This window comes from Vipera berus (assembly GCF_964194415.1).
Source record: "Vipera berus genome assembly, chromosome: 2".
In the NCBI taxonomy this organism is placed as follows: domain Eukaryota; kingdom Metazoa; phylum Chordata; class Lepidosauria; order Squamata; family Viperidae; genus Vipera; species Vipera berus.
Window position 1 is genome coordinate 221,187,433 of NC_138203.1, and position 25,655 is coordinate 221,213,087.

At 39.1% G+C, this 25,655-nt stretch overlaps 1 protein-coding gene across 15 annotated transcripts in view; it reads left to right on the top strand.

The window, feature by feature from the left end:
* The window catches only part of RAD54L2 (RAD54 like 2), a 79,755-nt gene that overhangs the window by 26,005 nt on the left and 28,095 nt on the right, over positions 1-25,655 (top strand). For all 15 annotated transcript variants that reach the window (XR_014025534.1, XR_014025535.1, XR_014025536.1 and 12 more), the window contains 18 exons: positions 1,853-2,051; positions 6,369-6,508; positions 9,280-9,414; positions 9,996-10,225; positions 10,433-10,615; positions 10,833-10,966; positions 11,551-11,747; positions 12,571-12,913; positions 14,125-14,302; positions 14,959-15,210; positions 17,052-17,170; positions 18,204-18,322; positions 18,838-18,937; positions 20,882-21,087; positions 21,293-21,468; positions 23,200-23,396; positions 24,001-24,197; positions 24,920-25,009. Coding sequence is in view for 6 of the 15 variants with exons in the window: in XM_081320725.1 (XP_081176851.1) it covers positions 1,853-2,051; positions 6,369-6,508; positions 9,280-9,414; positions 9,996-10,225; positions 10,433-10,615; positions 10,833-10,966; positions 11,551-11,747; positions 12,571-12,913; positions 14,125-14,302; positions 14,959-15,210; positions 17,052-17,170; positions 18,204-18,322; positions 18,838-18,937; positions 20,882-21,087; positions 21,293-21,468; positions 23,200-23,396; positions 24,001-24,197; positions 24,920-25,009 (3,195 nt within the window). In the remaining 9 variants the exon portion in view is untranslated. The remainder of the gene's footprint in view (positions 1-1,852; positions 2,052-6,368; positions 6,509-9,279; positions 9,415-9,995; positions 10,226-10,432; positions 10,616-10,832; positions 10,967-11,550; positions 11,748-12,570; positions 12,914-14,124; positions 14,303-14,958; positions 15,211-17,051; positions 17,171-18,203; positions 18,323-18,837; positions 18,938-20,881; positions 21,088-21,292; positions 21,469-23,199; positions 23,397-24,000; positions 24,198-24,919; positions 25,010-25,655) is intronic.

Here is a 25,655-nt window from a genome sequence, read left to right on the forward strand (position 1 = left end):
TCCTTAGTTCTAGGTTGCTTCTCTCCTTGACTAGTTTCCATCTGTTGCTTCTTGTCCTGCTTTCAGGTGCTTTGGAGAATAGCTTGACTCCCTCTTCTTTGTGGCGGCCCCTGGGATATTGGAACACTGCTATCATGTCACCCCTCACCCTTCTCTTCATTAAACTACACATACCCAGTTCCAGCAACCGTTCCCTAAATAAATAAATTTTAAGATATACAATAGATTAGTAAATTTTAAGATATACAATAGATTAGTAAATTTGTACCACTAGGAAAGGTTTTTTTAAAGGGATATTGAGAATTTGGGAGAAAAAAAAAGAATTTGGGGAGACCTCTGAGTAGAAACGGGCTGGTGTATAAGTAATAAGAATAAGCTAATAAACTGCGATCACAGAAAATATTTGCTGTATCATCATATCATATGTTGAAGGGCAAGACTACATTGGAGATATCTAATCTAATATTCTGCTAAATCAGTGGTTTTATTTAATTTTGTTGAAAAGTGGTGTACAAGCAGCACAAAGGTTTTAGTAAATGTATGCGAGTTATGGTTTTCTCTCTCACTTCTGACTAATACTTTTGAATTCTGCATGAATTTTGCGTTTGTTTTTAATTCTGGGGAAGTCATTAGTGCGATGACTAGGCCTGCAAAATGTAATCACATGGACTGCTACAGTATTACCACTTCCTATTGCCCTATTTTAGCACTCTTTGGATCTAGTTACATAATTGTGAATGAAGCAGAAAAGCCACTGGGGTAAAAATGCTGCATATCATATTATGAAACTTTTGTTGATATGATATGCTGGAACAATGCTACTTAATATAAATAATGGAAAAAATTCAAGGAAACCAGAGTCTGTTCTCAGTATTAGGAGTCCTTCAGTTAAATGAGCATGAGCTCATTTGTTGTGACATTTTCACTCCACACGAATCCTTAAAAGTCTGTTCTAGAAAATGTATCAAGTTCACAATGTGACACCACTTGTGTTTCCAGGAAAAAAAAGGGAGGGGTCAGTTTTGGTTCAGTTACACCTCTTACTTAGGGGAATGTAAAATAGCAGCTATATTTGCTTTCAATTAATTTTTTTAAGGAGCTTTGCCAGAATAGAGAGAGTTCTCTGAAAAAGCAGTGTGAAGTAATCACACTGTTTTTGTTAAAAAAAAATGGTACACAGTGACTTTTGACAGATATAGATAAACTTGGTCTTCTAAACACATCTGAATTGGTACTAACACATGATCTTTCAAACAATGTTTGTGGAATAGGAGTATCTTCCATGCAGTCTAATCTCATACTAAACTAGTAATAAGTAGTTGGAAAGACAGAGGAGAAAAGGAAGTTGAGCTGCCACAACGTCAGATCTAGGAAGCAATAACATTCCATCCGTTTGTTTATATTTCATGGAGTTTTAGCTGCTATTTGATTATGTATTTAAAAAGCAGCCTCTTTTTTAAAACTCTTTTTTAACTGCTCCACGTCTTTTTGTCCTAACTGACATTCCCTGTTTCTTTTCCTGTAAGAAATTCCTCTCTTGCAGTTTGTTCACTTGGCAATACTGGAGTAACACTGGAATTCTTTACTGCAGGAGTCACATAGTATTTCTTGTGTCAAGGAGCAGGTTGACATATCCAGCCGTGGTTTGACATGATATGAAAACTTCTGCGGTTGGGTGTGAGAATTTGGAGAGTTTTGATTTATCAGCATTTCCAATAGATCTCAAAGGACACGGTCAAACGACTGAGAAATCCTTTACTCTTTCAGTAAGATCCATATTTATTACAAGAGTGAAAAAGAAAGGAAATTACTAGCACATTTTACACAATTTGATCTAATACTGTCTCTGCAGATCAATCCCGTGAAGCAGTTTTTGAAAGTGATCTTGTTCAGCATGGGGAAGATGGAGAATGGCAGCACTCTACTTCAACTACCTCATCTCAGAGTGAACAGGCAGAGAAACTGTTGCAGAACCAGCACAAGAGCCTGGCCTCTGAGGACACCAAAAAGAAGAGGGCTCAGAAACCTTCTCACATGAGGAGGAACATAAGGTAAGCGTACTTTTTAAAAAAACATTTGGGAGTCTTAATATTTACACTAACACAATAATCATGGATAGCGTCTTGAATCCAGGTTTATGATGGTCTGTGTTGAAGAGCACCAGACAAAGGGGAACTAAAATCCAATTAGTGAGAAAACATTACGGGCATCTCTGATAATTGTTCTAAGAAACTGCTTTCATGGTTCCAGGGAAGAAAACTGAACATAACTGTACCAAGATTTCAGTTTCTATAATACCCTGTGAAAGAATTGAAGTGTGATCCTTTTCCCTTTGTACCAGTCAAATGAAGTTTCTGACCCCTGTGCCTGATCTGATCTACTTGGACCAAGCCTATTTGACTTTTGAACATGTCACTGCTTTGTTTTCCCCTAAGCTCAATCCTTTCCCCAACAGTGTAAGCTGCTTTGGCTACCCTACTTTTGCCTGGATGGAGAAATGTCTCAAATGGCTGAATGCTGCAAAATTAGTTCCTGCAAGCATTCTACTCTCTTTGCCTTCCATATGCTTTCCATAATAAGTAAATACGTTGGGTGGCAGAACTAGTGAAATCAGATGGTCATCATGGAGCATCTGCACATACACCTGTGTTTTCACCCCTCATTGTCTCCAGTGATACAATGGATAATATATAGTTCACAACTTACAACTGATAAGTAAAAAGAGATTGAAGCAGTTTAACATCAAATTTAGAATTCACAAACTCTACTTTGCAACAACAATAGTGGAATGTTCTCTTATATGCTTGGCCTAACAAATAAATATCTTTAAAAGGACAAAAAATGGAAATCCCAATAAAAACTAGTTAAAAGATGGAGAAGGAGTGAATAGGATGTGCAGGTGGAGAGGTGGGATTGCCTCTGAATTCAATAACCACCTCCAATGTGGTGTTCCCTCATTAGGGTCCCAAGCCATCTGGCAGAACCAGGTTTTCTGGCTCCTGTTTAAGGACAGAAGGGTAGGTGCCGATCTCATTTCAGGGGATAAGAAATTCCATAGGGAAGGAACCACGACAGAGCAGGTCCTTCTCCTGGACCCTGCCAGCTAGAATTCCTTGACCGACAGGGCCCACAGCATTCTTCCTCTGCCAGCGCGGGTAGGGTGGTCCAGTCCCAGTGGGGTGAGACAGTTTCTCAAGTTACCTGTACCCTTGCCATGCAGGCCTCTAAAGGTAATACCTTGAATTGTACCGGGAAGCAGACTGGCAGTCAGTGGACCTTGCGGAGCAATGGTGTAACACGGGTCATCCTAGAGATCCCAGGAGCTACACGTGCTGCCGCACTCTGCACTAGTTGAATTTTCTGAATGCTCTAAAATAGCGGCCCCCAACCTTTTGGGCACCAGGGACTGGTTCCATGGAAAAAGTTTGCAGATGATACAACAGTGGTGGGTCTTATTACAGGTGGGGATGAGACAGCATATAGGGCGGAGGTACAAAAACTATCCATATGGTGTAGTAACAACAACTTGCACCTAAACATCGGCAAGACGAAAGAGATGGTGTTAGACTTCCGGAGAAAAAAGGAGGAACCTGCCCCACTTTACATCGGGGAGGACTGTGTAGAGAGAGTTTCCTCCTTTAAATTTCTGGGAGTCTACCTCTGTGAAGATCTGACCTGGAAAGTTAACACAACCCAGGTGGCTAGAAAGGCCCAACAGAGGCTTCACTTTCTTAGGATCTTGCGGAAGAACAGGGTAGAACAACAGCTAATGACCCTCTTTTACCGGTCTACCATAGAGAGCGTCCTCTCGTATGGTATTGTGGTTTGGTATGCTGGTCTGACAGCCGCGGATAGGAAAGTATTACAGAGGGTAGTGAGCACAGCACAAGACATTGTGGGCTGTTCCCTGACACCACTGGATGACATCGCCAGGGCTCGCTGCCTTGGAAGAGTGAGGAAGATTCTCAGGGATGACTCACACCCTGGATGGTATCTCTTTACTCTCCTACCATCCGGTAGGAGATATAGGAATATAGCCAGCCATACCAACAGACTGAAAAATAGCTTTTATCCGTGGGCTGTTAGGCTTTTAAATGGGACATAATCTTATGCAGAATTGACTTGGGAGGCCGGTGTGTGGTGTAGTTGGTTCACATAGTGTGGTGGGATGGAGGGTTTGTTGTCACTGTGTGTTGGGGGGAGAGAGCACAGGGGGAGGCTCAGCTAATCTCAATGTACACATGTTGTACTTTGACAATAAAGGTTTATTATTATTATTATTTAAAAAGTGTTTTTCCGTGGACTGGAGGGGGCGTGGTTTCATGTGCTGCCTGCATCTTGCAGATGGGGCTTCACTTGTTTGCACAGCCTGGTTTCTGGCATGCTGCAGACTGGTAGCGGTCCAGGGACCGGAGGTTGGGGACCCCTGCTCTAAAAGGCTAGCCCCATATAGAGCACATTGCAGACATGAGGTGACTTGGTCTCTGATCCAGGAAAGGATGCAACTGGTACAGCAATCAAAGTTGTGCAAAGATAGAATACTCAAGTTGCATACTGGGTCTGTTTGTGTAGTGCAACCCCATCCAGAACTAAGTTGGGTAAAGTTTTGGATCTTAATATGCATCCAAAGCCATTCGGTTTTTGCCAGGGTTCAGCCATAGCCTGTGGTCACCCATCCAGGACCCTACAGCTCCAGGCACCGTGAGAGGGCAGCAAAGACATCACTTGGATCACTAGGGGTGGAGATATAAAGTTGAATATCTTCAACATACTGATGATATCTCAACCCCTGGTGGTGAATAATCTCACCCAGCAGCTTCGTGTATATGTTAAAAAGGAGTGAATACCAAGCCCTGTGACACACTACCAAAGAATGACCGTGGGCTGGATCTCTCCAAGTGGCCTTGGAAAAAGGAGCCAAACCAATGCAAAACTTCACTCTCCAACCCCACAGCCAGCCCCACAAGATACTGTGGTCGATTGTATCAAAGTCTGCTGAGAGATCAAGGAGAGTAAGGATGGTTGCATTATCCCCATTCTGGTCACATCATCAACAAGTGTTATCAGTGCCATTTCCATCCCATAACTGGGCCTGAACCCTGACTGAAAGAGGTCCAGATAATCCATTTCATCCAGGACCCTCTGAAATCGCCAAACAACCACGTTTTCTACCATCTTCCCTAGGAAGGAAAGCTGGGAAACTGGACAGACGTTGTCCAGGCAGGTGGGATCAAGTAATAATTAACATCCAGTTTTGCATCCAGTTTTGGTCACCATGATGTAAAAAAAGATGTCGAGACTCTAGAAAGGGTACAGAGAAGAGCAACAAAGATGATTGGAGGACTGGAGGCCAAAACATACAGGGAACGGTTGCTGGAATTGGGTATGTCTAGTTTAATGAAGAGAAGGGTGAGGGGTGACATGATAGCAGTGTTCCAATATCTCAGGGGCTGCCACAAAGAAGAGGGAGTCAAGCTATTCTCCAAAGCGCCCGAAGGCAGGACAAGAAGCAACGGATGGAAACTAGTCAAGGAGAGAAGCAACCTAGAACTAAGGAGAAACTTCCTGACAGTTAGAACAATTAACCAGTGGAACAACCTGTCTCCAGAGGTGGTGAATGCTCCAACACTGGAGGTTTTTAAGAAGAGACTGGCCAGCCATTTGCCTGAAATGGTATAAGGTTTCCTGCCTGAGCAGGGGGTTGGACTAGATGATCTCCAAGGTCCCTTCCAACTTTATTATTATTATTATTATTATTATTATTATTATTATTATTATTATTATTATTATTATTATTATTATTATACCCTCTTAACATTGTACATCAGCCCTTAAACCACAGCATCAAGTGTCTCCTTGCTCAATTCCATGCTAGCCTCCAATGTAGTCTTGTTTTTTATTACTTTGTTTCTCAGCATGTGTTGTTTTGCACTTCTTTGTAACTGGAAGGCAAATGATATATAAAGCAATTGTCCATTATATTCTAAGTTGCCTTGCCTTAAACTCTGGAATCCTTGGTGCTCTCTGAGCTTGGTTGTTTGCTTATAGAAATTTAGTTACCAGACTAGATAACATGTCCTTTTTACACACTGCCCTCACCTGTCCTTAAGGGTACAGCAATTACCATTAGTGGCAACTACTTTAGTTTCATTTTACTCTCCTACTCTTGGCTAAAAACTAAAATTTTGTCCTTCCCACCCTCCAGTATATGCAATGAATATACAATGGCACTTGCCTTCCACCAACAAATGAAAAAAAAGCTAGTTTTTCTGACTCTTGTCGTTTTTTATTTGCCATTGACATAACCAAGTTGAAACTGCATCGATATATTTCTTGAAAATAATATATTTTTCTATTCGTGCATTCAGAAAGCTGCTGCGGGAAGACCAGTTGGAGGCTGTGACAAAAGCAGCACAGCAGGAGGAACTGGAAAGAAGGAAACGGCTGGAACAGCAAAGGAAGGATTACCAAGCCAGCATCCCCACTGTACCTTTAGAGTTTCTTCCAGGTAAACTTTTCCCAAAGCATTAAAGCAAAAGCTGAATTGAAGCCACTAATAATGGTTAATCTTGCCAGCATACTAACTTTGTTCCATCGTATAGTGTTTATTTTACTGTTACATTCATGCCGTGCCTGATCCCTGGGTAAACAAAAAAGGGAGAATATAAGTGTAATTCATAAGTACCTTTGTGAACCACTGTGCGTCTATTTTTCTCTAATATGTTTTTCCTTTTGATATCTGAATTATGTATCATATTAATAATACAAATTGATTTCTATGTTAATATACAGTTCAGGGAAGTGATAAAGATAATACTTGTCTTAACAAGAATGAATGAAAATATTGTAAAAATTAGTCATTTTTAATAGAGCAGGCCTAACAATAGCATTTGTAGGTAGAAGAAATTGGTTCCAGGGCTTTTTTTCTCATAGAACGCTCAGAACGGTGTTCCGGCACCTTTTTTTTTTTGCAAAAAAAAGAAAAAGAAAAGCTCCCTCTATTGGCTTTAGGAGTAGGCAATCTTGACTCTCTTTTATGACTCGTGGACTTCAACTCCCAGAATTCTTGAGCCAGCCATGCTGAGAGGAAAGAGAGAGGTTTCCAAGCTGAGCCATGGTGGCTCAGGAATTCTGGGAGTTGAAGTCCTTGAATCATAAAAGAGCCAAGGTTGCCTACCCTGCATTAGAGGAAGACATTAAAATTATTTACAAGGTTACTTCTTTAGTAACTAAACTTTTAGAATCTAAAACAGCTAATTCAAAAAAGCCAACAGGAAAGAACCTCACATTTTTCATCTGCTTCTGTCTTTTGGAAGGTAAAATTAGATAACAAAATAATTATTATTTTAGCTCTCTGAGAAACTATGCTTTTCATCACACAAATAAGCCAAACTGAGTTATTTCCTCTGCATGTTTATCAGTTCTCTCTCTTTCTGAACATCAGTCACGAAAACTCCATTCTTCTTTAATATTTTCCTTGTACCTCTCAGTCACCATCTCACAGCCAATCCATTAAGAACAGTTTTTAAATCTCTGATATTCCTTAGCATCAAGCCATATATAACTACTATGTTGAAAAATAATAATTCTAAAGACATATCAATATAATTATATAATTATAACATGAATATAGTCAATGAAGTCATTACTTAAAAGATTTTTCTTGTATTTATGTGTTGTCTGAGCTGCATTTTGATCAAAGTTGTTACTTATATTTATTGAAAATGTACAGTATCTTAAAACCCATTATTAATTTTTCAAGCTTCATGAATTCAAAACTGTCCCATTCTTTTTTATCCTTTATTGAGGACAATGGGGAGGAATGAAGACCTGGTGTCTTCTCTATGTTAAGTGAGCTATTCTTTTATTAATTCCTCTTAAATATTCCAAGATTTTAAAATCACTGTAAACGTTATGCAAGAGGCTAAAAAAATATACAGGTAGTTCTTGCTTAATGGTCACGATTGGAACTGGCAATTCTGTCACTAAGCAGTGAGGTCCTTAAGTGAATCATCCATGGTGGTTAAGCAAGGCATCACATGATCATGATTTGCAATTTTATTGCCAGCATATTCTTGTCAGAAACCAGCAATAATGTGTGCATCTGGCAATTACATGATTGTTGCGTGCTTAACGGTCATAAGTACAAAAATCAGTTATAAGGTTACTTCTTTTTAATGCCATCATAACTTTGAACAGTCCCTAAAAATAAGCAAGGATTCTCTCTATGTCAACCTACTGAAATAGCATTACCTATCATATTCAGACCAATTAAAATGGAGCAACATATGTAAATCCATGTAGTAAACTTTTGGATGTTTTCCAATATCCATAATTCCAAACTGCCCTTAGGCGTTACACTGACTGGTATGACCTGTCCATCCTCTGACTCCTTTCTGTTGTACCTTTAGATTACACTATGGGCAGTCTTCAGCTTCCTTATCCTCTTTCAAATTTGGAGCAAGGAAGTGGTCTTCTCAAAACTGGGCTATTCAGCAATGCAGCAGGACTAATTAGCAAGCAGATTTTATTTGCACCTGTTCTGTATAATGTAAATGACATCGAAAATGCTCTATGGAAGGAGTTTGCTTTTCATTCTAGCAAATGAAGCAAGAATTTGAAAAAAAATATCCAGACTTGCCGCTCATCTTCAAACTGCAAAAATGCTGACAACAAATCTCACACATTCTGTTTCATTTATTCAGATTCTGTTTAGATATGCTGCAGCACAGAGTAAGTTCAGGACATGTTAGTTAAGTTAGTCAAGTTGCAGTAATTTGTACTAATAATTATTGAAAATGAACCCGAAAGAAAGTTGTTTGCTATGTCTAGATCACTGTACAATGTTTGAAGTGGGCATACATCCAAAATTCTTTCATGTTTTAAATGTTTAATATAAATGGGAGTATGCATGTTTAATTAATTTTCAGTTTCATGCTATTGATTCCAGATATAATGAAAATTTTCGAACTGATTTTAGTGTCCCGATAAAAGTTTGAACAATGTTTTCTTCTAACCTTTGGAGTCTGAAATAGAGGCTCATCGGTATACTCTACCAAAAGAAATTAGAATGTACTAAGAGAAGCACTGCTTAACTTCAGGCAAAACATTACTTGAAGGATATTAGAAAAGCATTTTATATAATCAGTTGTATCAAATTTGGTACAACTAGGATACTTCAGTGGTATCACATATTGGTGAGTGAACTGAAGTGGGGGTAATTTTTAGTCTGATTTTCGCTCCATCCATTATGTACTGAGTTTATTGCTTTGTCTTTAGAGGAAATTGCTTTAAGAACTGCAGAAGTTGCTCAGCTTCCCCCCCAAGTGTTAAATGAAGAGGTCATCTGCTTAGACAGCACCAGCAGTGGTAGTGAGGATGACTCCAAAGGAAGACTCCACAGCATTAAAGATGGTAAGAACGGATAGAAAATTCATTCCTGCATTATGGCTTCCAACACCTTTGTATCTTGCACTCAGCAGGATTCTTTTTTTTTTTTTGAAAAATACAAGTAAAGGTTATTTCTTAAGAATTCTAATAATCAGTAGCTCCCTCTTTTTTGTCATCATCACAGTACTTTGTTTGAAAATAAAACCTCATTTATTCTGTTTCAGGGTTTTAGTGACTAATACGTACAGTTTTTGTGCTTGTAGAAAGAACATTTCGAAGTCGAAAAATATTTTAAAAACTGATAACATTTATGAAATTGACTAGGGATAAAAATTTATGAAATTGACTAGGCATAATAAATGCCATATTAAATAATTACAAACTGTTTAGCAACTCAGTACTAATCAGAATCAGCCAATATGATTACTTTCATATATATATATATATATATATATATATATATATATATATATATATATATATATATATACACACACCCTTTTCCAGTTTTTACTAGATGAAGACAGAGGGTCATAAGTCACCTTGTATATTTGACTATAAAATATAATAGATATGCTAATCCTCTACATCTGGTTGTGTTGCAGAAGTAATAGAATTAAGTTCAGGAGAAGATGAAGCCCTCCATATTGTAGACAGCAGTGATTCTGGTAACGAAGGGGATGATGATACTGAAGAGAGCAGTGGCGCCCACGTGAACGATGCTCTAAATCAGTTAGATGCTTCAGGGCAAGTAATTATTAACATCAACCATCCACCAAATGAAGAAGACATTTATCTGGCTCCTCAGCTTGCCCGAGCAGTAAAGCCTCACCAGGTATTGAAATTTCTGCTGCAGAACTGAACATAATTGTCACCAAATTCTCATCTAGACATTTTACTATGACATGTCATTGATTTATGTAAACCTCGGTGGATTTTTTTGCCTGTGTATGTGGGTATGCATTTACAGATTAGGTGCATAACCACTAATTTGATAGTACCCATCCATAATCTCTTTGACACTATTTGTTACTCTTTCTAGATTGGTGGTATTCGTTTCCTATATGATAATTTGGTGGAATCCCTGGACAGATTTAAAACCAGCAGTGGGTTTGGCTGCATCTTAGCTCATAGCATGGGGCTGGGCAAGACTGTGCAAGTCATCTCCTTTTTGGATGTACTTTTCCGTCATATTGAAGCAAAGACTGTCCTGGCAATTGTACCTGTAAGTAGGCTGTGGAAAACTCTTTACTTGAGTCTGCTTAGGTGGACAAAGGACCTTTCAAATAGTTTTGATGTTCCTCAACTTCTGTATTTGCCTCTTTAATTTTTCCTATCCATGAAATATTTGTATACTATTTTTTTCAGTGTTTAAGATATTTATAGAATGAAATATGTAATTAATGGATCCCATTTCTTATTTCTTGCCATTTTTCTTACAGGTAAATACTCTTCAGAACTGGTTAGCAGAGTTCAACATGTGGCTTCCAGCACCAGAAGCCCTTCCTGCTGACTATGATCCAAAAGAGATTCAGCCTCGCATTTTTAAAGTCCACATTTTGAATGATGAACACAAGTAAGGAGAATTAATTCTATTTTGGACATGTTATTTATAATTGCTGCTGTTGGAACATTTGCGCCCTGTTTATGGATATTGGAAAGTTCTCTTGGTAATTTCTACAGATTTAATTATGACAACATCTGATTAATTTCAGTGTAGCAGTAAGTATAATTGCCAAAATAAGTAGGATACCATCCATTAAATTGCCATCTCAGCTTGTTCACATCCAGAGTCTTACAATACTGTCCTCTTTTATTTTCTTACAAAATATAAAAAAGACAATAACCTTCCCAGATGAATTAAGCATATAGGAAGAATATTATGCTCACAGAGGAAAACAGTGAGCACCATATTGCATTTAAAATGTAAGCGGAAGCCAGTGACATTGTTTGAATGCAAATACTTTAGGCTCACTGAGAGTCTAAGGTTAGTGACAGCCACAGTTAATAGCAGGATTTGTCCTTTCCGTTGCATTTTGAACTAGCTTGACTTTCCAAATAGACTTTGACTATATACATGCATGCGCATAGAGTTAATTTCTCCTTTTTCACAAAGACTGTCCCGTTTGTATTTTGTTGTCTACCTGTTGTTTTTTTCAGGACCACTGCAGCACGTGCCAAAGTGGTAACTGACTGGGTGACAGATGGTGGTGTACTGTTGATGGGCTATGAGATGTACCGCCTACTTTCATTGAAGAAATCCTTTGCTATGGGCAGGAAAAAGAAAAGCAAAAAGCAAACTGGCCCTGTCATTATTGATGTGGATGAAGAAGATCGTCAGCAGGAGCTCTTAAAAGGTGAGAACCCACAAACCTTCTTTTACGTATATCTTTCACTTCCATTTAAACGATACAATTCTTAGACAACTATTTTTACTAGCATTTTTACTAGCATTTTACTAGCATTTACTAGCATTTGGACATGAACAGACAGACATTCTGAAATCAGGAAACCACTAAGACAGGGGACTCCAGACTTGGCAACTTTAAGACTTGTGGACTACAACTCCAGGAATTCCCCCGCCAGCATGGCTGACTAGGAAATACTTGGCGTTGAAATCCACCCATCTTAAAAGTTGCCAAGTTTGGAGACCTCTGTACCAAGGAATATATTTCCTGTTTCAACAGAAAAGTTATATTCTAGTTTGTACGAATTCTTTAATTAATTTATAATTCCTTTACTAACAAAATGCTTAGAAGCAGTTTCTCTGAACTGTTCTGCTGCATGTTTCTTTACGGTAATGCAACTTTTTGTGGAAAGATTTTGTGTTAATATTGTCCCAGTTCTCACTGCTTTTGCTGCTTTTTAAAAAAATAAACTTCCATCGCAAACATGTATTTTAGTTTCACTTGTCATTGCATTCAGTGAAGGATTTCATTGAGAATTTTAAATGATACTTATCTAGCCTAAGACAGGGAAGTGATCAGTGTCTTTCTGTTATCAGTGTTGTCTTGAAAACTCAAGCAGAGATTTCTGATATCCAGTAATAATTTCTGAGCAGCTCATTTTCCTTTCTCCAAACTCCTTATTGGATTTAGCACAATTTTTAGTAAATATTGCCACTTCAGTTAAGGCTAGGGTAGAATAGATTCCTTTGGAGACATTTTCTTTTCCTTTCAGGAATTGAGAAAGCTTTATCCCGGCCTGGACCAGATGTGGTCATTTGTGATGAGGGACACCGGATAAAGAATTGTCATGCAAGCACCTCTCAGGCTTTGAAAAACATCAGATCTCGGCGAAGGGTAGTTCTGACTGGCTATCCACTGCAGAACAATTTAATTGAATATTGGTGTATGGTAGACTTTGTACGCCCCGACTTTCTTGGTACCCGGCAGGAATTCAGCAATATGTTTGAGCGCCCTATCCTGAACGGACAGTGTATCGATAGCACCGCTCATGATGTTCGTCTAATGCGGTATCGCAGCCATGTCCTGCATAGCCTGTTGGAAGGCTTTGTACAAAGGTGAGGCCATTTGCCACATTCACAGTCCTTCAGTCTTTGTAAGAAGTATTTAAATAATGAGTGGAGGGGAAGTGTTTGGTTCATCAGGTTGACGGATTAGATTTTAGGCCATCATTAGCAGCACCCTTTTGGTGTATGTGCCATTAAATCTAGTTTCATAAGAAGAGGCTGCTTTGGTAAATATTTGGGCATATGAAAATAACTTAGGAGGACTTGATAGTGTAATGCTTGAAGTATGTACATTAAATGTAATTTCATCACAGATTATAATATGTGGAAGTACCGTATTTTTCGGACCATAAGACGCACCCAGTTTTTAGAGCAGGAAAACAAGAAAAAAAATTCTTTCTCCTTCTCTCTCTCTCCCTCTCTTTCTCTCCCTCCCTCTCCCATTGTTCCTTCCTTCCTTCCTTCCTTCCTTCCTTCCTTCCTTCCTTCCTTCCTTCCTTCCTTCCTTCCTTCCTTCCTTCCTTCCTTCCCTCCCTCCCTCCCTCCCTCTTTGTCCTTCCCTCTCTGCATTAGAGCAGTACCCGCGGAGGCGGTCCTGCAGCCCGGCTTTCTCTTGCAGAAAGCAAGCTGAAACGGAGTGAGGGAGATTGCCAGAAATGCGAATCGGCCGATCTCACGCTCCTGCAAACTCCCTCGCTCGGTTTCAGCTTCCCTTGCTACAAGAGAAAGCAGGCTGAAACGAGGCAGATTGCAGCAGCGCGAGATCAGCCGATTCGCATTCCTGGCAATCTCCCTCACTCCGTTTCAGCCTGCTTTCTCTTGTAGCAAGGGAAGCTGAAACCGAGCGAGGGAGAGTGCAGGAGCGTGAGATCGGCGTTTCTCAGCACGTGCCGATTCGTGCTCCACTTGCAGAGGTTGTGGCTGGCCATACGGATCACCTTCGGACCATAAGACACACCCTCGTTTCCCCTCCCCCCACTTTTGGGGGGAAAAAGTGCGTCTTATGGTCTGAAAAATATGGTAAATATTCAGTTGCCAGATTACAGTTGGTTACAGACTAAACGCTAAGATTTTTCAATAATCTGCTGTGGAAAATTAATCTCCACATGTAAAGTGCTGATCACACTTGTTCTTTTACATTTATTAATAACCATACCTAAATTGAGGTGTCTGGTGTTTATTCCTTTCCATTCCTAATAGAGGGACGGAGAGCAGACTTTGAGGAACTTCTTTCCTAATGTTATTTTCTCTTATTTATGTAGACGAGGGCACAATGTGCTGAAGGTTCAGCTTCCCTCTAAGGAAGAACATGTTATCTTAGTGCGTTTGTCAAAAATCCAGCGTGCTCTTTATACTGAGTTCATGAACAGGTTTCGTGAAGCAGGCAACAGCGGCTGGCTGGGACTGAACCCACTTAAAGCTTTCTGTGTTTGTTGTAAGGTGTGTTTTTAATAAAAAGGGAGTAGTATTTTCTGTAGGTTTTATGAAAATATAAGAGTTAGGATGATATTAGTATTATTTGCAGGCCACTTTTCATTCCACATCTTAAATGCTGTGTCTAATTTTTTCTAACAATATGGTGATAATGGCGAACACAGCCATCTTTTAAGTCTCCCTCCTATAAAAAGTTCTAAACATTCTCTGAACACTAGTTACCAGTGATACAAAGCTTTGGATTTCAATTTGGCATGGGGTATTTTGATTAGTGTGCTTTGACTACCTGGACACAGCAGTATTAATGAAATGAAAAAGTTATCTGCATTTTTAATCATAATAATTTTGCAAATTAAACTTTTCCAACTTGTAGGCTTTTCTTACATAAAGCCTTACTGTGTTTTCTCAGCCGTTCTATATTGATTTGAAAGATTGGCCACACACCTCTTTGTTCCTTTTGCTACAAGAGACTAATTTGGCTGTCCCTCTGAAATTTGGCAAACTTACTGCTGTTCATGCTCCCCCTGTTCAGTGAGGCAACCATAACTGTAGGTAAAGAAAATAGTCACCAGTCTCATGAATGAAAAACTCCTAGAAGTAATAACAAATAATAATCTAAGTATTTGATAATAACTGCCAAGTAATTTGCCATCCTCTCTCAGATATGGAATCACCCCGATGTGCTATATGAAGCATTGCAAAAAGAAAATTTGGCAAATGAGCAGGATCTGGACGTGGATGACCTTGGCACAGCTAGTACCAATTCACGCTGCCAGTCACAAGGCATAAAAGTGAAAACAGAGAGCAATGCCCTGCCATCTACCATTGGGGAGGCTACCAATAGCAAGTATATTCAGGGCATTGGCTTCAATCCATTTCAGGAAAGAGCCAATCAAGTTGTAACATATGAATGGGTGAGTACCAAAATCAAAACTCTTGATGTTTTTGACTCCTTCCTCCTCTTGTTTTAAGCATGGTGATGTTGAAGCAGTATCTTACATCTACCTGCGCACAAATGTATTACACTCATGCTATGTATGGCCTCATTTCCCATAGAGAATAGTTTAAAGGTCATTATTATGTGTGAAATAGTTCTGTGTAATATTTTTCTTACCTTTGCCGCCTCCTTTCATTTTTGTGAAGAATCTCGTGCCTTCCCATCTTACTCATTGCAGCTTCAAGTGCTATTGCACCATTTACCGCTATTATTATTCTATAGCAATTCTGTGATCGTTCTTATATTATTTGGAGACCTCTCTATTTGTGCTTTCGTAGAATGTAGATGGTAATTGATTTCCCTGTAGGATTATCTAACTAGAATGAGAATATGGGCTATATCCCAGCAGGTTAGGGTATGGTGAAGGAAGCTAAGAACATTGAGGTTCTGTGATGCTGAAAGCTTTACAGACCCTTTTGCATTGACAATACTTTTGTATACATATCTCCTAAAAGGTGATCTGTTCTCCACCCAAGTCCTAAAACTGGATAAAGAGAACCCAGTTAAATAACTGAGTCAAAACCATTATGCTTGTTCATAGAATAGGTTTCCTATGCTGGAATGCAAATCCTTGCTTTTTGCCAAATGTTAATGCTTTTCATTCAAGACCAAAAGTACTTATATATTTATGCAGAAATTTTAAAAATTCAAAAAAGGTTCACAAACCTTTAAGTATCATTGTAATTTAGAAGCGGTATAACAGAATAACAGAGTTAGAACGGACATTTCAGACAGATGGTTGTCTAGTCCAGGGGTCAGCAACCTTAAACACTCAAAGAGTGACTTGGACCCATTTCCTAGAGAAAAGTAAACACTAGGAGCCGCAAAACTCACGCGCGTGAAGAGGGGGGAGCTTGATTGAAGAGTTTAATTAAAGAGAAATAGAGGCTGCTGTTGCATGAGTTCTCTCTCCCTCCCTCCCTCTCTCTCCCTCTCTCTCCCTCTCTTTCTCCCTCCATCCCTCTCTCCGATCTTCTGCTCACCTGGCAAGCTGGCTTCACACTGTTCTCTGACAGTGGTCTGCCAGTCCACTCAGTGTGAGTGTGAGTCTGTGTGTGTGTGTGTGTGTGTGTGAGAGAGAGAGAGAGAGAGAGAGGGAGAGAGAGAGAGAGAGAGAGAGAGAGAGCTGCTGCTTTCTGCTGCTTCCTGCGGAGACGCAGCAAAGGCAGGAGGCCTGCCCAATAAGCTTATCAGCTTGTTGGAGAACAGCGTGAGGCCACTCTCTTTTTTACACACACACACACACACACACACACACACACACACACACACAGACACACACACACACTCCGCAAATGGCAGAGGACGACTGGAAGCCGCATGAGGCTCCAGAACCACAGGTTGCCGACCCGTGGTCTAGTCTCTTCTTAAAAACTTCCAGTAATGGAGCATCCACAAATTTGGAAGGCAGGCCGATCCACTGATTAATTGTTCTAACTGTCAGGAATTTTCTCCTTATTTCTAAGTTAGTTCTCTCCTTGATTAGTGTCCATCAGTATATAAGAAGGCTTAAAGTTTTTTAAATCAAATCCTAGTGTAATTATGGTATTTAGGAGGACAATAAAGAAATTGTCAAGGGATGTGTTCTATGAGAAATAGATTTTTGCCTATTTTTTGGAAGGACTTACCATTATTTTGCTTATGAATGAATTTGTTTCTGATTATGTTTGTAAGGACATACAAGATATTAGGGAAATCTTGAGTTATAAATTGAATTGTGATATAGCAAGTGTCTCTATGTTCTTCTTTTACCTGCAGGCTAAAGATATCCTTTGCGATTACCAGACAGGAGTCTTACAAAATTCACCTAAGATGGTGCTGTTGTTTCATCTAGTAGAAGAAAGTGTGAAACTTGGAGATAAAATACTGGTGTTCAGGTAAAAGGCTATGGGAAAACATTTAAAATATATTGTAAAGCAGTGCAAATAAATAAATATTATTAATTCCAACTGAAGTATTCATTAAAATGTTACCTCATGGACAGAGAATTAACTATTAATAAACCCCTTGTTGATTTCCTATATTTTTAAGATTTCCCTCATACAAACCACCTTGCCTACCCTACAAGGTTCCATCCAAAAAAGGTGCCGGAACTCCGTTCTGGGTGTTCTATGACAAAAAAAGCCCTGATTATTCCTATCTTTAAAAGATTTGTTGTGGTTGCATTTGATTGTGAGGCATTTTTCAACATGGTTTTCTAAGTTGTAAAAGATTTGGATACAATTTAATGTTGTTTCCATATGTTTCCATGATCTTATAAGGTTCTTGACATCTGAGATACAGTTGGTTTTGATTGTAGAACGTTGTTTACTCAAAAAAGGGTGCTTGAACTCTTCACTTTGTGTAAAATGATGGTATTCAGTTAAGTAGCTAAGTCAGTCAACTAAAATTTGGGATTAAAGGTTCAGATATATTTTATGTTTCTGATGACTTAGCTTTCATACTGTTGATTTTATTGCAGGCCACCTTTTATGATACTATCAAAAATTTGTGGCATACAGCAACCTGAACCTACTTTTTTACGGGAGAAATTTAGAACTGCAACAGTTTAGCAAAAGAACTAGAAAAATACGGAAAAAAACTTGCTAGAATTTTATCTTATCTGTATAGCTTCATTGTTGGGTTTCTTCAGTTGATAATATAGAAACTATTCTGCCCGCCATCATTATTTTATGTATATATTAACAATGAATTGGCCCTCTTCTCTTCATTTGAAATAGTTGCCCTATTCCTATTCCTCCATTGGGTCAGGAATATGACGGTGAGGATGGATTAACTTACATGGAATATAATATCATATATAAAATTGACTGACAGTGTGAACAGAGTCTAGACTTCGCCGCTTAAGCTGTACTATCAAGCATTTAGGTGTTTTTTGTCAGTCTGAAAGAAACTCTTATCTTTTTATAGCCAAAGCCTTTCTACATTGTCTGTCATTGAAGATTTCTTAGCAAAAAGGCCAGTGCCTTCTCCCCCAGGCTTGGATGCACAAGGAATCCATAACTGGGTCCGAAATGTGAATTATTATAGTAAGTATACCATGTTCTTCAATCTCTAGAGATTTTGCTGCTGGACAGATCTTTAAAAATACTAAAAAATCTAGTAGCATCTTTTCAAACTAATAAATTTAATGAAAAGATAGAAACTTTTGGGAAAGACAGCTCACTTCACCAGATGCATGGAATGACATACTCCGTGCTCTTACCTAGCTTCTGAAAGGCTATTTCTTGTAATATTGTTTTGAGAAAGTGCTGCCAGGGGCTTTCCAATTTTTGGCCACCATACATTACCTCTCCTCCAATATTGAAAAATACTACCTTCCTTGCATTTTTTTCATGATAGAAGTGATCGTGCATGTGGTCGTATTTATATGATTGCTTACAAAATTTTGAATAATGTTTTAGTTAGAAGTAGCTTTAAATGGATTTTGCCCCATTCATGTATCACATTAGTGTTTTCACACACTTATACTTTTTGTACTCAGTTTTACTTTGATAGAAATTTATGCAGAATTTTTTGTCATAATCTAATTCTTCTCACATAGGATTGGATGGAAGTACCTCTGCCTCAGAGAGAGAACGATTGATTAACCAGTTCAATGATCCTAGCAACACTTCTATTTGTCTTTTCCTTCTTTCAACAAGGTAAGTTCAAGTAAGGATAGAGACATGCGATTGGCTATGAAGAATGTTATCTTCACATTCTCCAAAGCACCTGAAGGCAGGACAAGAAGCAACAGGTGGAAATTAATCAGGGAGAGAAGCAACCTAGAACTAAGGAGAAACTTCCTGACAGTTAGAACAATTAACCAGTGGAACAACCTGCCTCCAGAAGCTGTGAATGCTCCAACACTGGAGGTCTTTAAGAAGAGACTGGACAGACATTTGTCTGAAATGGTATAGAGTTTTCTGCCTGAACAGGAGCTTGGAAATAATAATAATAATAATAATAATAATAATAATAATAATAATAATAATAATAATAATAATAATAATAATAATAATAATAATAATAATAATAATAATATAATATAATTTTAATTTATTAATATTTCTATACCGCCCTTCTCCCGAAGGACTCAGGGCGGTGTACAGGGCAAGAATAAAACACAGAATTACAAAAGTTAAAAAGTAATTAAATACTTGCCCATTAAAAAACAGTTAATACATAATAAAAACCCCAATAAAATAACAGTAAAAACCCCACCAATCCCCCCTCAGGCCAGGCCGGCTTGTTCGAACAAGTATGTTTTTAGATCGCGGCGAAAGGAGCGAAGATCGGGCGCCGTCCGGAGCTCAACTGGTAACTGGTTCCATAGTTCCGGGGCGCCCACAGAGAAAGATCTCCCCCTGGGGGCCACCAATCTACATTCTCTGACCGGTGGCACCCTGAGGAGGCCCTCTCTGTGGGAACGCACAGGGCGGAGGGAAGTTGATGCCGGCAGCAGGTGTTCCCTAAGGTACTCCGGACCCCTGCCATGTAGGGCTTTAAACACCATTACTAGTACCTTGAATCTCACCCGGAAGACAACTGGTAACCAATGCAGCTCACGGAGCAGAGGTGTGACATGGGAGTATCGGGAGACTCCCAACACAACTCTCGCGGCTGCGTTCTGTACCAGTTGGAGCCTCCGGGTGGTCCTCAAGGGAAGCCCCATGTAGAGAGCGTTGCAGTAGTCTAGACGAGAGGTCACGAGCGCGTGAGTGACTGTGCATAAATCATCCCGGCTTAGATAGGGCCGCAATTGGCGCACCAGGCGAACCTGGGCGAAAGCCCCCCTAGTCACAGCCACTATGTGATCTTCCAAGGTGAGCCGTGAATCTAGGAGGACTCCCAAGTTGCGAGCCCTATAATAATAATAATAATAATAATAATAATAATAATAATAATAATAATAATAATAATAATAATAATAATATAGTAATAATAATAATAATAATAATAATAATAATAATAATAATAATAATAAACACAATAATATTAATATTAATAATAATAATAAGAAGAAGTTGGAAGGAACCTTGGAAGTCATCTAGTCCAACCCCTCGCTCAGGCAGGAAACCCTATACCATTTCAGACAAATGGCTGTCCAGTCTCTTCTTAAAAATTTCCAGTGTTGGAGCATTCACCACTTCTGGAGGCAGGTTGTTCCACTAATTAATTGTGCTAACTGTCAGGAAGTTTCTCCTTAGTTCTAGGTTGCTTCTCTCTTTAGTTAGTTTCGTTCTGTTGCTTCTTGTCCTGCTTTCAGGTGCTTTGGAGAATAGCTTGACTCCCTCTTCTTTGTGGCAGCCCCTGAGATATTGGAACACTGCTATCATGTCACCCCTCACCCTTCTCTTCGTTAAACTAGACATACCCAATTCCAGCAGCTGTTCCTTATATGTTTTAGTTAACGTCCAAGGTTCCTTCAAACGTTATTATTATTATTATTGTTTTTGTTGTTATTATTAAAACATAATATATTAATTTATATAAAGCTTTGAACAAAGCAGTAAATCCCAATTAATATTTGATTTACAAGTGCAGTATACCAGGCAACTTTTCAGGCCCAGGAAAATAACAATTCATTTTTCCCCCCCGCCCAGAGCTGGGTGTTTAGGTGTGAACCTTATTGGTGCAAACAGAGTGATAGTATTTGATGCTTCTTGGAACCCATGCCATGATGCGCAGGCAGTATGTCGGGTATATCGCTATGGACAGAAGAAGCCTTGCCACATCTACCGACTAGTTTCTGATTTCACTTTGGAAAAGAAGATTTATGACCGTCAGATCTCCAAACAAGGGATGTCAGGTAGATCGTGCCTTGCCTTAGGCAGATTTTGCCATGCAGTACGCAGATTTCTTTGGACTCTGACTTCCAGCTCTCCCCATCTTTACCCCACCCATTCCTTTTGAAGGTGCAATAATTTGCTAATATCACAGGTTAAGGGAATGTTATTGGATAAAGCAGGAACAGCAGTTCTTCCTCTTTGGTGATCAATGTGTATTTTCTTTAGATCGTGTTGTGGACGATTTGAATCCAGTGTTGAACTTTACCAGGAGGGAGGTGGAAAACTTGCTGCACTTTGTGGAAGAGGAATCTGAGCCTGCCCAGCCTTCATTTAACCCCAGTAAGAGCAAGGAATCTGTTTTACAGCTGGCCTGTCTCAAGTACCCTCACCTCATCACCAAGGTTAGGAAGGAGAGAAAAATCCCCATATCCATGCTATTTTAATAGGTTGGCTGTAAAAATTGCATCTAATAAAGTATGTGAAGAATGTATGGTGCCTGCAAGAAATTAAAGTCAAGAAAATTTGTCTCATCAAATTACCTGTGTCTGTCCCCTATTGTTTTATTATAAAATGCTTCTGATTATCAAGGAATAGGATATAATGAGATGCTCTTTTTATGTCAAGGAAAGCCCAGAGTTAATATATTGCTCACAGATTTCATCATAGGTGGGATTCAACAGTGTTACTTCATTGTTAAATACCATTTCTGCATTGCAACATTTTTTTTAGTTTTATCTCACTTTATGACTACCACATTTGTTTCAAAGAGTTGGAGGATTCTCCAGATCAGATCTGAAGGGTGTGGAGAGGTGGTGGTAATTAAGGGTGGGGAGATAGAAAGTATTATGCAGGTAAAATCTACTTCTTTAATGTTGGCTGTAGTCTAGCATAAGGACTGACTTCTAGTTTTTGTTGTTTTTGTTTGCAATCTTACTGTTTGATTATCTGTCTGGATAATAAAAATGGCTCTAGATCAGGGTTCCTCAAAATGGTCAGTATCAACCACCAAAAGTCAATGGGACAATCCATTCTTGTTTTTGTTGTTGCTATTTATGCTACTATTAGTTAAAATAATATTTATTAAATAATTTTCTTATAATGTTTGGGGGTTGAACAATCTGAAACTTTCATGAAAGGGTTGATGAGCTAAAGTGTTTGGGGGTTCCTACTGTAGATGAAGGGATACGGTGGCTCAGTGGGTTAGGACGCTGAGCTTGTCGATCAGAAGGTTGGCAGTTTGGCGGGTCGAATCCTGAGTGCCGCGTAACAGAGTGAGCGCCTGTTACTCGTCCCAGCTTCTGCCAACCTAGCAGTTCGAAAGCATGTAAAAATGCAAGTAGAAAAATAGGGACCACTACGGTGGGAAGGTAACAGCGCTCCATGCGCCTTTGGCGTCCAGTCATGCCGGCCACATGACCACGGAGACGTCCTCGGACAAGCGCTGGCTCTTCGGCTTTGAAACGGAGATGAGCACTGGCCCCTAGAGTTGGAAACGACTACCACGCATGCGCGGGGGAACCTTTGCCTTTACTTTACCTTTTTACTGTAGATGTAGGCTCCGCTTTTCTCCAGAGGCAGTGAGGCCAGGATATATGAATGGAGGTCTGGTTTTTGTGGACATCCCTACCGGCTGCGACTTGGCAACTTTCTGCTTGCTTCTCCATTGATATTGGTTGTGGGAAGTCAGCAGGAAGTTGCTTTGCCTAATTTGGTTAACATCTGCAACTAGGAGTACAGGGATTGCTATCACTGAGCAATGCCGATGTGCCCTATAACTGCCTTTCTTGGCAGTGGAAATTTCACTCTCATTTGCTATAATAAATTGAGGACTATCTTTACATTTAATAAATTTAAAAAAAATACACTGATGCAGGAGAAGGTTCCTTCCCATTCCTACATAAGATTAAACATTTGTGGCATAACTCTAAATGCGTATTTCTAGGAGTTTTGAAAGATACCAGCAACCTCATGCTCCTGATATTATCAAGGGGATTGTTTCATTAGAACACTTGGAGGATTATTTGATTGTTCAGGGGAGGGGGGGATTGTTGTTTGACTTCTTGCTGTTTTGTGATCCATTCCATAAACCAGTGTGCTTCAGATGCAACCTCCTTATGCTTTAATCCCCACAGGAGCCTTTCCAGCATGAATCACTACTAATTGATCGTAAAGAGCACAAGCTCACCAAGGCAGAGAAAAAAGCTGCAAAAAAGAGCTACGAGGAAGAAAAGCGTGCGTCTGTCCCTTATACCCGTCCTTCCTATGCTCAGTATTACCCAGTCACTGACCAGAATCTGACAAGTATTCCTGCCTTCAGTCAAAGGAATTGGTGGGTGCCTTGTTCCTTTCCATGAAGCTAAACAGGAGTAGCAAAATTTTTATCCTACTTCTGCCCTCTTGGCAGTGTTTCCTGGTCCCCAGAACGTAGGTGAAACGAAGGAGGTTATTGTCATCTTGGTAGCTGTGAGCAGTTGAAGCTGATATAGAAAATGAGTTGATACGTAGAGTGCATTGAGCAGAATCTTATTGTGATGGGGAAACCAATATTTAATGAGCTAATAGCACATATAAGCCACGGCACACAGGCTTAGTAATGCGCACTTCCCACCTAGGATATTAGGTATGGTTTTTAAATTCATTATTATTGATTTCTTGACCCAGTGTGGGAGAAAATGAAAGTATTTCTGTTTAGTATATCACTTATTAAAGATTTTCCTTAGGTGATTGCATATGGAGAAATTAATATGTGATTGACAGCTCATAGTCCTTTTAGTGTACTTATTCCCTTCTTGTGGAAGATCTAGGAAGAGTTATTTAAGCAGAAGCGGGGTGACCATCAGGAGAGTGATGGAGTGGAAGATTTTGCTTGTGAAAAGAGGCTGTTGAGTTCTTTCAAATTCTGTAATCCCATTGACGTATTCCTTGCGTTGTAGGCGACCAAGCCTCAAAGGTGAGGACAGGCCAGTGGCAAGCGTGCGTCCTGTTCAGTCCACCCCTATTCCGATGATGCCTCGTCATGTCCCCTTAGGCAGTATGGGAGCAGCTTCGATCTCCAATCCTGCTATTAACTTCCCCATCAATTACCTGCAACGAGCTGGTGTTCTCGTGCAGAAGATTGTCACCACAACAGGTCAGTTGCTTTGGCAATTACACTTTCTTAGGAAATGAGATTTCACAAAAAGTGAATACAGATTTTTTTTTCAAGAACACATTGAGGTCAGTTCGCTGATAACAGAATCTTATGTTGACCCTTAATTGCTATGAATTAAATAGGACAGCGACACATTTCTAAGGCTCAAGACCCAGTCTTAACATAGGTCTAAAACAAGACTTAATTGCCATTACTTTATTTCATTCTACAAGTTTATCTTCCTGATATTTCCCCTAGGGGAAATAGAGAATATTCTTCCCTTATCAATGAGAAAACATTGGCAAAAACATTTGGTCATACAGACATAACATGCCTAATGAATATTCTGCACTCTACCCAGCTGCTAAATGTGTTGGAGGCTTATTCATTTTTGTACATGTGTTTGTCTTTTAATTTTACAAAAACACAAAGTACTTGAAAAGATGAAGGAGAGTGGTTGAAATGTCACTCCTGCATCCTCCTTTGTTAACTGGTCATTTTCTTGAACTAACAGTTAAAAATAGAGTATTATCCATTAATATAATTTTTTACTAGCTTTTTCTCTCCTGCTGTATTTTTAAAACATATAACTACATAATGGTTTTGTGTTTTATATAATACCCAGCCAAATACTGAATACTTGGAAGATGTTATTTTTTTTAAACAATCCACTTTGAAGCCTCATGCAGTGATTCACATGCCTATTATTTTATCCATTTTAGATATAGTGATTCCAGGTACGAACACTTCCACAGATGTGCAGGCAAGAATCAGCGCTGGTGAAAGCATACATATTATCCGTGGGACTAAAGGTAATTGAGATTGTAAGGTGGGGTGAGGGTGGACTTTATTTTTTCTTCTATATTTCTTCTCTACTCTTATCATTTCTTGTTCAAAAAGTGCAATGCCATTGGGAAAAGCTCCATACAATAAAGAAGTTCCACGTGGTTTATCTACCTCAAATTAACATATTTTGATTGATTTATTTTTTTAGTTCAGGTGGACCACATTCAGGATTAGTTTTTGATCATACATATGTTCATTATTGACCTGTTTTAATATAGACAATGTGATAGTAGTTTGAAATTACAGTAGAGATTGTAACTAGCCATCTCATGTTTTTATAAAGATATTTTGAAGGTAGAATTAAGTTTACCAGATGGTTGAAGGAGGTTTTGTCCTTTCCAAGTAAGGAATTCTGCACATTGTTGTTTTGTGATCTGCAAGTGACAGAGTACATTTCATTTTTTGCCAGAAATCTTTATTTTAGTAGTCTGCTTTCACCTTCTCAGTAGTAACTTAGCTAGATATTGGGTGCTCCTTATTGTGCAGGCTGCTTTTTAAAATCCCCTTTTCTTTAAATGTCATTGGCCTTTCAAAAATACAGAATTTGAACGAATGGTCAAATACAAGAGGCAGCAGGAGAGTTGATTGTAAATTGTTCCTAGGCCTAGTTAT